Source organism: Microplitis mediator, chromosome 11 (assembly GCF_029852145.1).
Source record: "Microplitis mediator isolate UGA2020A chromosome 11, iyMicMedi2.1, whole genome shotgun sequence".
NCBI lineage: Eukaryota > Metazoa > Arthropoda > Insecta > Hymenoptera > Braconidae > Microplitis > Microplitis mediator.
In genome coordinates, this window is record NC_079979.1 from 14,884,491 (window position 1) to 14,897,124 (window position 12,634).

The 12,634-nt window shown below is 31.1% G+C and overlaps 1 protein-coding gene across 1 annotated transcript in view; it reads left to right on the plus strand.

Annotated features, from left to right (window-relative positions):
• LOC130676999 (dynein axonemal heavy chain 8) overlaps nt 1-10,883 on the plus strand; it is a 57,181-nt gene extending 46,298 nt beyond the window's left edge. Inside the window, 11 exon segments of the mRNA XM_057483516.1 lie at nt 745-998; nt 1,105-1,533; nt 1,732-2,008; nt 3,386-3,572; nt 3,723-3,984; nt 5,866-6,105; nt 6,183-6,495; nt 7,073-7,262; nt 7,416-7,537; nt 7,713-7,874; nt 10,758-10,883. Coding sequence (XP_057339499.1) covers nt 745-998; nt 1,105-1,533; nt 1,732-2,008; nt 3,386-3,572; nt 3,723-3,984; nt 5,866-6,105; nt 6,183-6,495; nt 7,073-7,262; nt 7,416-7,537; nt 7,713-7,874; nt 10,758-10,883 — 2,562 coding nt within the window.
• The last annotated feature ends 1,751 nt before the right edge of the window (nt 10,884-12,634 follow it).

Consider the following 12,634-nt stretch of genomic DNA (forward strand, 5'->3'; position numbering starts at 1 on the left):
CTATCAATTTTTATTTATATTTGTTATTAGAGAAATCACGGCTTATCCGGTCTATTTAATTAACAAAATATTTTTTAAATTCTACTCTTTCGCATGAATGATTGTACACGGAGACTAATAATTTTAGTACGCACTGTAATATCATACTTTTATACACTCATATCATAAATTAAAGGAACAGAAAAATTTTAGAAATTTTTTGGTGATGTTTGCAAGGCTGTAACTTCGTGAAAAATAATCGTATCGAAAAAAAAAGCATTTCGTAGCTTGACATCTCTAGTTTCGACGCATTTTAATTAATTTTTTTTAGACCTTCAGCCATTGCGCAAACATGAAAAATAACGCGAGACAAAAATTTTCTAAATTTTTTCTGTTTTTCTTTCATTTCATCATCGCGGTATTTCTCATCTGTTTATTTATTTAGTTCTCTCGGAGTGAAATTTACTCCGAAGAGGAGTATTTTAATATCAATACTCCGAATCGGAGTGAATGCGGATTTTAATTAAATCCAGACTACTCTGAAATCACTCTGTAGAAGAAACAAACTCCCAATTTACTCTGCATGCGGAGTGATATTTTGTAAAAACTCTGGAACTTCAAGTGACAGATTGAATTCGCATTGAAATAAAATTCGTAATCACTCCAAATTCACTCCCCATTTTTTACACTGTACTCAATTAAGTAGACCTAGTAAGCCGTGATTTCTGTAATAACAAAAAATAATAATAAAATTTTTGTGTAAAGGGTTCCTTGATCGAAGATGTTGAGTTGATGTCAGTACTTAATACAACAAGAAAAACAGCATCTGATGTGACTAGAAAGCTTAACATTGCACGAAATACAGAGATAGAAATAAATGCGGCGAGAGAAGAATTTCGACCAGTAGCTACACGAGGCAGTGTGCTTTACTTTTTGATATGTGACATGGCTTACGTGAACAGCATGTATCAGACTTCGCTTGTACAATTTTTAGAACGATTCGATATCTCTTTGACACGGTACCTTGTTGTTATCTTTTTATTCTTAATTTATCACACGTACTTGTACTCTTTATGGAACAAAAATCGTGTTCATATTTTTTGTTAAAAATAATTAACTTATTAGATCGGAAAAAACCCCCATCAATACCAGACGTATTAATAACATAATCGAATACCTGACCTACGAAGTATTTAAATACAAAGCACGTGGATTGTATGAAAATCACAAGTACATGTTTGTATTATTGATGACACTGAAAATAGATTTACAACGTAGCGCAATAAGTCATCAAGAGTTTGAGTATTTAATAAAAGGCGGTGCGGCGTTGGACCTCAATACCGTTAAACCAAAACCGTTTAAATGGATAACCGACATGACGTGGCTGAATTTAATTGCACTGTCATCATTACATCAGTTTCAGTATGTTGTTAAAGTGGTCGAAGCTTCTGAAAAGACTTGGAAGTATTGGTACGACCGCGAAGCGCCAGAAGAAGAAATAATTCCTGACGGCTATAATACTTTGGATCCATTCCGTCGTCTTCTTTTAATACGGTACCGTAAATATTTATTTTTTTATAAAAATTTAATCGCTGATATAAAGAAACTATACAGTGATTTTTTATTTAGGTATATATTTTTGTAGCGATGTTTTTTTTAATGCAAATAAAACCATTTTTTAATAGTAGAATATTAAGTTTTATGTTTTGTCGGGGAGATGGTAACAGTATATGGGTTGTTGTTTTCCAATAGAGCATGGTGTATCGACCGAACCCTATCGCAATCTCGAAAGTATATCGGCAGTTCGCTCGGGGCTAAATACGCAGAACCTGTGATAACGCTGTTGGATGTCATGCATGCAGAGTCGAGACCAAATACTCCCATGGTATGCTTTCTCAGCATGGGTTCAGATCCTACGCCGAGTATTCATCAGTTGGCGAAAAAAATTGAAGTATCTTGCAGAAGTATTTCAATGGGTCAGGGTCAAGAAGTTCATGCTCGTCGATTGCTTCAGAGTGCTAAGACTGAAGTAAGTTTTTTTTTCACATCTTGGACTTTGAAAGTACACTTACAGGAAAAGTACTCTCGCAAAGATAATTAGGCTAATTAACGAGTCTAATGCGATTTCAATCTGGTTTACTTAGTAATCATACAAAAAATTCTGAAAAACGGTTGACCCTGCGGGAAAAACCCAAAATTTCCCGCTGTTTTCGAACTCAGGGAGCTGAGTCTACACTTAGAAAATTAAGTAATTGTGTTTATTAGGATTTTTACTTAGGATAGTTACTATCAGGATGATAACAGATACTATCAGGATGGTAACAGTTACCATCAGGATGGTAATATTTACTATCAGGATGATAATAATTACTTCTACAATAAATTTCGTAACAGTTACTATCAGGATGGTAACAATTATAATCTCTGATGGTAACTGTTACCATCCGGATTATAAATATAACTATATAGAATAATAATAGTAATTAACTCTAGTTAACATACAGGATCGTAACAATTATTATAAATATGGTGAATATTACAATCTAGATGATTTATACAATCAGCTAGATAATATTCACTACTATCGGATTGCTGGTAGAAATTTTACCATAACTAGATAATAGTTTCTATTATTTAATTTTCTAAGTGTAGATTTTCTACAGAATTTCTTAGACAGCGATCCTGATCAAAATTAAGGCATCCGTTGGATCTTTGAAAGCCTCGGGGGTATCAGGCAAGTCTTCTGGAAAAACGCTAGCACGTAAAAGTGATGGGAAAAATGATTTTTCTCAGTACCGAGCCCCAAGTCTAGATTCTCTATAAAATTTCTATAGGATTTCTAGGACCTAGGAATTTGACCTCAAAACATCGAGATCTGATGACAACTGAATTTAGAAAAACGGACCGAAACTAATAACTTCCTTTTTTTCGAAAATATGTAATTTTTATAGCGGCAAGTTAAAAATTCGATTTTTTTCAAAATTTAAAATAAATAATTGACTCAATGCTTTGTAAATTAACTATAGATCTTTTTAATGTCGGGGAAGGGGGGAGGGGTAAAATAAACCCCATAAGCAAAAAACAGACCCCTGAATTTTTTTTTTAAATAAAATTACTGGGGCAAAATGAGCCGTTAAAACAAACATGGCAGGGCAAATAGAGTCAGTTAAAATTTTTTACAAAAATAAAAATTTAAGTTTACGGTTGAAAATTTTTTTTTTTACGAGAATAAAAATGATGAAGTCGACATTCGAATAAGTAATTAACGGATAAATTTAATATGTTTAATTTGATCATATAATTATTATTATTTTTGTTATAAATTTTAATGAAGATTTTTGTTTAAAATATATATGAAGTGAATTAATTTTTGAAATCTATTTAAAATATAAATTAAAACTGCTAGGGATACTGGGCGTTGCTGCAAAATTGTCATCTCGGACTGGATTACATGAATGAATTAATTGATTTTATATTAGAAATGGAATTACCACATGAAAATTTCCGTATTTGGATCACAACTGAGCCACACAATGATTTTCCAATTTCTCTGCTCCAGATGTCTATTAAATTCACATACGAGCCACCTCAGGGTATCACGCAATTAATTTTCTATTTTTTATTCCTTTTTTTTCTCTCCCCTTGTCCCACACCTTCCCTTAGTTCACTTCGCTCATTTACGTCACGACAAGTTTGCTGAAAGTGACAAATGAATTCACATGACATCACATTCTATCTACCAGGTATACGAGCTGGTTTACTTGCGACCTACAGTAGTATGAATCAAGACATGTTGGATCAATGTGACGCTGCTCAGTATATTCCACTTGTCTACACAATCTCTTTTTTACATACGATAGTTCAAGAGAGAAGAAAGTACGGTCCCCTTGGTTGGAACATTCCCTACGAGTTTAATTCTGCTGATTGGCTCGCCTCCTGTATGTTCATAAATAATCATTTGAATGATTATGATCCAAAGCGGGGAATCAGTTGGCAGACTATTAGGTGATTTTAATTTTTATAAATATTTAAATCATTATCTTTAGTTTTTTAAATTCATCAGTTTTATATCAACGGATCTTGATTAGCATTCAAGTAAATAGACTACACCGGAGTAGTCAACACGAGTACCCGAGTCGAAATTTAGAGCCTATATAGGCTCCTCTAGCCCGAAATAGATCCGATTGAGAGCCCTGTAGTCATTTAGCTCCGACTTTGAACCGAGAGGTCCGAACATTCACTGAGAGGTCCGATTTTGAACCTTCACGTCCGACAATATTGGTCCCGTAATAAATTTCGATTCATTATAATTAAATTATTTATGATGATATAAAAAAATTAAAAATTTTTTAAAATTAATTGTAAGCATTATTTTTTTGACATGCAACGAAATTTATATAAAATTAATCATTATTAACTTATTATAAAAAATTGAACTATTAACAGCATTTGCTATATATTTTGATAATTTTAATTGAAATTATTTTAATCATTGTAAATGCAAATAAAATCCAGAGTAACATAGATTATTATTAATTATAATTTTATATATAATCAATTCACTGGCAAACCAATCCCAATTTCAAGTATTTTATTCAGTAATATTTCGCCAACCTCCCGGGGATGGCATCTTCAGACTTCAATATTGAAACGTGGAAATTTTTAATACAATATGAAAAATTTTTTAAGTTTAAATACAATTTTATTAAATATAGATCTTATTAAATCTGAATAATTTATGTAAATGATTTTTTTCTTCTTTTTCTTTTTCATTTTGATAAGTAATTTATATTTTATAATTATTAACTATTGTTATTTTATTGTTATATATAAAGAAAAAGTTGTAATGTTGTACCTTCAACGATTGATGTTATTCTATTGATGTTAAGATAACATCAATCGTTGAAGGTACAACATTACAACTTTTTCTTTATATATAACAATAAAATAACAATAGTTAATAATTATAAAATATAAATTACTTATCAAAATGAAAAAGAAAAAGAAGAAAAAAATCATTTACATAAATTATTCAGATTTAATAAGATCTATATTTAATAAAATTGTATTTAAACTTAAAAAATTTTTCATATTGTATTAAAAATTTCCACGTTTCAATATTGAAGTCTGAAGATGCCATCCCCGGGAGGTTGGCGAAATATTACTGAATAAAATACTTGAAATTGGGATTGGTTTGCCAGTGAATTGATTATATATAAAATTAAACACCAATCAAAGAATGTATGTATGAAATTTCATGCATACATATTAAAATAAAAACAACTAATAATTAATTATAATATTAATAATTCTAATAATATTGATAATATGAATATTATTATTATTACAATAAAATAGGGCTCAGAGGTTAAAAATAGGACCTAATTTTAATTTTCATCAGATCCTACATTGAACCCTAAAGTGCTGAAAAAGGAAATTTGTAGCACTTCAGGGACCAAAATCGGACCTTATTTAACATGGAAACAGACTCTATTTTGAGCCTCCAAGTCCGAAATAGATCTGACTTTAGAAGGTTCAAAATGGGCTCTAAATTTCGACTCGGGTAGATTACACCGGGGCCTAAATCATGTACCTGAAGATCGGAACGTTTTTTGCGGAACGAAAATAAAAAAACAAAATGAAAAATAAAAAATCCACTTGATCTAAATTTCTGAAATGTTTCAAATAAGCGCTAGTATGTTAGTCGAAAATTTTAGCCACCCTCAATCACCCTCACACAATAAAATTTCATAAATCTTTTCATTTTTGTTGCGCGAAAAACGTTCCGATTTTCAGGTAGATTCAAAATCTAAATTCGGGATGGGGAGTAAATTCTCGGGGGATATTTTTAAACAAAAATTATTGACAGTGTATATATTTTGATAGATATATGATCGGAGAAGTTCAATACGGTGGTAGAGTCACTGATGACTATGACAAACGTCTTTTAAATACATTCACCAAAGTCTGGTTCACAGAATCATTATTCACTGAGAATTTCTTATTTCACACTGGCTATGGTGTTTTGAATTTTAAACAAGTTAGTGATTACTTGACAGCTATCAACGAAATGGAATCTATTGATCCACCTCAAGTATACGGACTTCATCGTAACGCTGACATAACGTAAATATTTTAAAATAAATTTATCACTCTACAAATAAAAGGGGAAAACTAAATATATGGGAATAAAATAAATATAGATATCAGAGTCGTACGACACAAGAGATATTGGATGTAATAATATCAGTACAGCCGAAGGAATCGAGTGGAGTTGGGGCGAGTGAAACTCGAGAAATGATTGTCAGTAGACAAGCTAAAGATATGTTAAATAAATTACCGGCAACTTACGATCCATTTGAAGTAAAAGCTCGTCTACAGATCATGGGGATCACACAACCGATGAATATATTTCTCAAACAGGAAATTGATCGCATGCAAGTGGTTATCAAACTCGTACGCTCAATGCTCAAGGATTTACTGCTTGCTATTGATGGTGTTATTATCATGAATGAAGTACGAATATACTTTTTTATATTTATTATTTTTCTTTTAAATTATTTTACTACTAAGGTGTCTATAGAAAATATTTACAGTTGAAAATTGAGTCGAAAAAGTGTTTAACTTTTATGTAAAAAAAATTTTTAAGTCTCATTGTTTAGTATTTTTGTTCAGATTAATGTAAGAATGACACTTCTGTGAACAACGTTTTTTGTGTAGAAATAAATTTTTTTTTTTTTATCACAATTCCAGAAGCATAAATTGAATGTTTACAAAAAATGTCCTTAGACAAACAATCGTAGTACTAATGGTTACAAAGTTTTATTGCACAGAAAAAAAAGAATTTTTTCTGTGTAATAAAAAAATAATAATTATAAATTGTCAAGATTTAATAATAATTTGGTCTTTGTAAAAAAAATTTATTTTAATAAAAATACTTTGACTAGGGAAATGTTGTCACATCTGATATAAAACGAAGCCCTGAATATTTTTAGTGTCACTGAAAAAAGTGTAGATTTTTTTGGCACACTTTACTCAATAAATTTTTTATTACACATGCGCGATAAATCTTAAATTAATTATCATCGTGCAGCAATTAAAGGACGCTCTGGATAACATTTACGACGCACGAATCCCCAAAGTTTGGCGTTTACGTTCTTGGGAATCGTCGACTCTCGGGTTTTGGTTTACGGAGTTACTCGAGAGGAATCAGCAATTCTCAAATTGGATTTTCCACTCTCGTCCACCAAAGTTCTGGATGACAGGTTTCTTTAATCCACAAGGTAAGTGACGAAGAAAATAAAGCACTTTCTCACAAAAAAAAGTAAAAAACTCCGGGTAAGAGATCTCGAGAATGAGCATTCTCCATCACAATCATTCTTTTTCCACTGACTATTATTTTTTCGTTCCTCCCACACGTTGTGACAACTCAACAGGATTCTTAACCGCGATGCGACAAGAGGTAACACGAGCACACAAAGGTTGGGCTCTTGACAACGTCACCCTTCACAATGAAGTCATGAGGCAGATGTCTGAAGACGTCAGAAGTTCACCCGCTGTACGTAATCTCCTCAGCTAAATTTCCCGAGCTTTAATACATTCTCCTTTACACCGCTATCTTCAACACCCTCATCTCTCTCTCTTTCTCTTTCACCATCTCTATTCACAGTTCACATTTACCCTCTTTATTAACAAACAAAACAAAAGATAATATTCAAAATTTGTCATTTTAGGAAGGTATCTATGTTTACGGGCTCTACTTAGATGGTGCCGGTTGGGATCGCAGAAATAATCGTCTACGTGAGTCATTTAACAAAGTCCTTTATGTTGAAATGCCGGTGGTACATATATTTGCATTGTACAATAAACCCACTAAGGATCCAAAGCTTTACCAAGTACAGTATTTTAAATAATTATATTATAAATCTTATTATTATTTCACGGAGAGAAATTTATAGCAATAATTACAATATATTATGGGAATTGTTTCCATAACGTATGGTAACGGGTTTTTTTAAGAATCGATTATAAAAATGGCACCTGTACACATTATGGTAAACATTTCTATCTGTACGGGTTTTATTCCTATACTCTCTTAAAATGAATCAGTGAAAAGTAGTCCAATCAGTGAATATTCACTGCATAAATAGTCCCAAGTATATCACTAATTGAATCAGTGATATACTTGAGACTGTTTCGCAGTGAATATTCACTGATTTGAAGCACTTTTCACTGATTCATTTTAAGGGAGTACGATATCGGAATAGTTCCTATAAAATGATGGTAATCATTACTATATAGTATGGGAACAGTTACCATATTGTATGGGGTTTATTTCCGAAAGCACATAGGAATCGTTCTAATGTGGATATGGAATTTTTTCCCATATGACTATGGGAACTATGGGTATGGTAATCATTACTGTAATTCAATTACTGTATGATATAGGAACTTGAACTAAATTATAGGAATTGTTCCCATAGTTATGGAAGTTTTTTACAGAAATTAAGGGCCCGTATTTCTTAATTCTAAGTAATTATTACTATAACGTTACAGGTTTAAATTTCATAATTGTACTAGGAAAAATCACCATAATTTTCTCTCTGTGTATTATTATTATTATTATTGTTTGATAAGTTTTTTGAGAATTAGATTATAATTTTATAATAGACAAGTAGGGGAGGAGGGGCAAAGTAGGCCCCTTGCAATTTTCAAAACTTCAAAAAATATGGGGGCAAAGTGGGCCCCTCAAAATTTTCTGTACGTTTAAATTCTGACGGATAATAAGCTTATCGAAATTTCTTATATAATGAAGGCTAAAATAGACCGGCAAAACTGTTTATTAAATATAATTTATTAAGTTAAAGATAATAAAATTACGTTTTAAAGTTCTATCGCAGCAGACTATTAAAATGACTTTTATATTATTAAAATACAATTGTTTTATAGTTATTTGCAATTATCACACGTGTAAAGAATAAAAAATATCAAATCCGAAATTTTTTGGAGGGCCCACTTTGCCCCTATTTTACAATTTTTCAATTTTAATGGACGCAGCATAATGAAATGAGAATAAGTATCAAGGGTCTAAAAAGAAGTAAACGCGTAAAAAAAATGAACGATACTATAATTATTTTCCTTAAGGGGTCCACTCTGCCCCCTCTCCCCCACTTTTATGAAAACTAACAAAAATAACCGATAAAAATTATTTATGTAACTCATGCCGAAGAATACGCCGCTAACTGGCTAAAGTTAGCCTCATAAAATTTTATATTAAAATGCAATTTTTTCCGATTGGTCAAACGAGTGGTTTAATATATATTAAAACACTCATTTATATATTAAACCACTGAATTTTGAGTGAAATGGGCGGAGTATATCCCTACTCAATAATTCAAGCCAATAACTAATCTACACCTTTCTCTCTTATGACGTCACTTTGAATTAAGCTGCCTTATTAACATGACCAAAATCTTTAGACTGCACACGCTTATTTAATTATTCAGCACACACATGTATAGATCAAGACAACGTCAGCTGAATTTTGTAACCTTACATACCTCTATTCATTGATACGACATAACACCAACGATAACTTTTTTTTCATTGAGTTAAGTTTTTTTAAGTGAATAGTATTAAACAAAGTGTCCAATTTTATTAAGTATAAATCTTTTTTAATAATAATAAAGTTAATTATTTTCATAACTCTGACTGCATGACGCTGACTTTAGACATTTAACGGCGATTTTCTTCGTGGATTCATTACATAAACTATTGTATACATCTAGTGACATCGATTTCACATGATGTATAAGATACTATCATTCAATTGTAAAAAAAAGTCACCGGATTGGCTTTAGATTATTTTACACCAAATATTTTAAATAATAACCGGATAATAATAATAACAACAATTTTATGTGATTTTACTGAAACGACCAGGGTTTTTTTTTATTTTTTGTCAAAGGAATCACGGCTTTACTGGTCTTGTTTATTGACTTGTTAGATTAGATTCATCGTATTAATAAATACATGTGGACTAATATTATTAGTACGCACTGTAATAAAATACATTTATCGAATAAAATCAGTCTTGAATTTAATATGTTTTAAAAAACGGTTTCGCCCCGAATATACTTGCTGGGCTCATCAGTAAAGTTGATGCAAGTATATTCTACTTTAGACCGTATAAATGATGTTAATTTGGAAAAAATGAAAAATTAAAAAAATTTTTTGGAAAAAAATGGAATGAAAAATTGAAAAAAAATCATATTTTATTTGACGAAGAATTTTTTATATGATGATGTTAAAGCAAGGATTCCAAATTTGCTATCATATTTTGGAAAAATTCTATATGATTTATATAGCCTAGCATTATTTAATTTTATGTGATTTTACTGAAACGACCAGGGTTTTTTTTATTTTTTCTTAAAGGAATCACGGCTTTACTCGGCTATATTCGGGGCAAAACCGTTTTTTAAAACATATTAAATTCAAGACTTTGATTTTATTCGATAAATGTATTTTATTACAGTGCGTACTAATAATATTAGTCCACATGTATTTATTAATACGATGAATCTAATCTAACAAGTCAATAAACAAGACCAGTAAAGCCGTGATTCCTTTAACAAAAAATAACAACAACAACAATAATAATAATAATAATAATAATAATAATAATAATAATAATAATAATAATAATAATAATAATAATAATAATAATAATAATAATAATAATAATTTCTTGGCTAACTCAATGTTTTAATCCAATATAGTGTCCTGTTTACAAGAAACCCAAGAGAACGTACGTACTGCTGGTGACTGCATTGTGGTTGCAAACAATCAAACCACCAGAATTTTGGATTTTACGTGGTGTAGCTTTATTATGTGATAACAAATAAACACACCTATTTTTATTATTATGATCTCTATATATATTGCTCTTGTTCTTTGCTTTGTTCAGTAGTTTATTTAATATTTAACAAATTGGAGCTTAATTGTAGAGTAGAGTAGAGTAGAGTAGAGTTGGGTTGGGTTGGGTTGGATAGGGTACGACAGAGTAGTAGCGGTAGATGAGAGGGTAAATTGGAGCGTGGGTGATGTTCACTGTCCTTTACATCCAACGCCCAGATCGTTAATAGCGGGCAATCACCCATTCCCTCAACTAAAACCCATGTAATTGAGCCAATGTGCGTTAATCAGGGTACACCTCATTTGCCACGAGGCTTGTCTAAATTGCTTTCGTTACTTATTGTATTTATATAGATTTGGTTACTTCACTTGGAAAGTAATCTTCCCACTGCTAAAATACTTTTATTGATGCCACGCGATGTTGGCGGTCCAGTTCAACTTTATTTCGTTGCGAATTACTGTATTCAGCTTCAGCGGTTTTATTGAAAACAATCATAATTATTATCGATTGGTAATTTAGAGACCGACATTATAAATTTGGTTATTTATAAAAATTTAAATTGCTCTTTTTATTGCTATTGCTGACCTGTGACATATGACCCAGTGCCCAAAAAGATAAACGAAATTTATTTACTACCAAAATTTATTAATTTTATCGAAAATCGTTTTTTTTTGTATTAAAGCCAATAAACTCATAAAAAAAAAAAAAAAACAATTTTTTATAGTAGACTACATAATTTAAAATATCAAATTAATAATAAATAATAAAAATTTCTTTGATATTTCAATAGTACACTGTACAAAATTTTCGGAGTGAACATGGAGTGAATCCGGAGTGAACGCGGAATGGATAACTTTTTATTTATTTAATTCCCTCGGAGTGAATTTCACTACAATGTAAAAAATTTGCGGAGTGGATGACTGTTTATTTATTTAATCCCTTTTGGAGTAAAATTTACTCCGAAGGGGAGTTTATTTTAATATTAACCCTTTCCCGGCTCGGAGTATCGGTGAGTCTAGGTGTGAGTCATGTGGGGATAGAGCCAATTAAAGTCCGTTGTGAGGCTGTAGGAGTGAAAGTTTAGTTGTGGTAGTATAGACAAGCGCCCCTTTCTACCATTTTTCCGGCCCCCTCTCTAGAAAACAGACTATAGCCTTCTCATTTTAAGAATAAGACCTACGATCCAAATTAAGAGCAGAGATTCAAGGTCGACCGGGAAAGGGTTAAAACTTCGAATCGGAGTGAATGCGGATTGAAACAAAATCTAGACCATTCCAAAATCGCTCCGCTGAAAAGACATACTCCCTATTTACTCCGCATACGAAGTGATTTTCTTAAAAAACTTCGAAACCCCAAGTGAATTCGAATTTAAATAAAATCCGTAATTACTCCGAATTCACTCCCAATTTTTTACAGTAACTTTTAAAAATTCTTATAATTATGACCGAGAAAATAATACTCTCTTCATAAGCTCACTCTCGCTAAAGTGTAAATTTGAGTTAACTAATAGTAAACTAAAATCGACTTCACAAAATTAACAAACTAATATTTTCCATTGAGAACATAATTAATGAATTATAATAATGATTAAGGGTTTTATCAGTACTCGGATGTTTAAATCTCCATTAAGTCAATTATAACTTCCATCGGATGGAGATATTTAACAAGTACTCACAAGTATGCATAATATATACTATTACATCCCATCGAATATAATCGTTCTTATTGAGGATCAAGAGG